The sequence below is a fragment of the Chaetura pelagica genome, unplaced genomic scaffold, assembly GCF_000747805.2.
Source record: "Chaetura pelagica isolate M959 unplaced genomic scaffold, ChaPel_1.0 scaffold1481, whole genome shotgun sequence".
Lineage (NCBI taxonomy): Eukaryota > Metazoa > Chordata > Aves > Apodiformes > Apodidae > Chaetura > Chaetura pelagica.
This window is the reverse complement of record NW_009952081.1, coordinates 30171-30889: the sequence shown is the minus strand read 5'-3', so window position 1 is coordinate 30889 and position 719 is coordinate 30171. Positions and strand designations below refer to the sequence as shown.

General features: G+C 61.8%; 1 protein-coding gene across 1 annotated transcript in view; it reads right to left on the bottom strand.

Annotated features, from left to right (window-relative positions):
- The window catches only part of LOC104395873 (alpha-actinin-4-like), a gene marked incomplete at both ends in the record, with an annotated part of 33059 nt that overhangs the window by 4882 nt on the left and 27458 nt on the right, over positions 1–719 (bottom strand). Inside the window, 2 exon segments of the mRNA XM_010005623.1 lie at positions 208–465; positions 566–674. Coding sequence (XP_010003925.1) covers positions 208–465; positions 566–674 — 367 coding nt within the window.

Here is a 719-nt window from a genome sequence, read left to right as displayed (position 1 = left end):
TGGGCCCTGCAGCTGTGGAAGGGGCTGAGGTGCCGCCTCCAGGAAGGAGCTGGATGTTTCTGGAGGAACCAGAACCTTGGGCCAGGCTCTACCACCTCCTCTCCCACAGCCTGAGCAGCTCCAGAAGAGGCTGAGGTGCCACCTCCAAGCAGGAGCTGAAGGTCCCCAGAGGCTCTGGAGCCTTGGACCAGGTTCTACCACCCCAACCTTCCACCCCCAGAGCAGCTCCCGGAGCCTGGAGAGCTCCAGAAGTGGCCGAGATGCCACCTGAAAGCAGGAGCTGAAGGTCTCCAGAGGCCCTGGAGCCCCCGGGCCTGTCCCCACCTCGATCTCCTCGATGGTGTGGACGATGAACATGTCCTGCAGGTCCTCCATGGCACTTTCCATCCAGTTGTTGAAGGGAGCTGCTCTCTTGGCATATTCCAAGTGCAGCTCATCAATCGTCTCCAGCTGCTTCTCTGTCTTCTGCAGGGGGACAGGGAGGGGTCAGTGTTGGGGGGAGAACCTCCTTGTTGTGTGTCCCCCTCCCCCAGTGGGGACAGGGCCACCAGGGGAGTGTCCTCACCTCTAAGGCCTCCCTCCTGCTGTGGGTCAGGGAGCCCAGGATGTCCCACTGGTCACAGATCTTCTGGCACCGGGAGTTGACATTGGGAGAGTCGTAGTAATCCAGCTCACTGGGGGGACAGAGTGGGGTGGGGATGTGGGGTGGGGATGTGGGG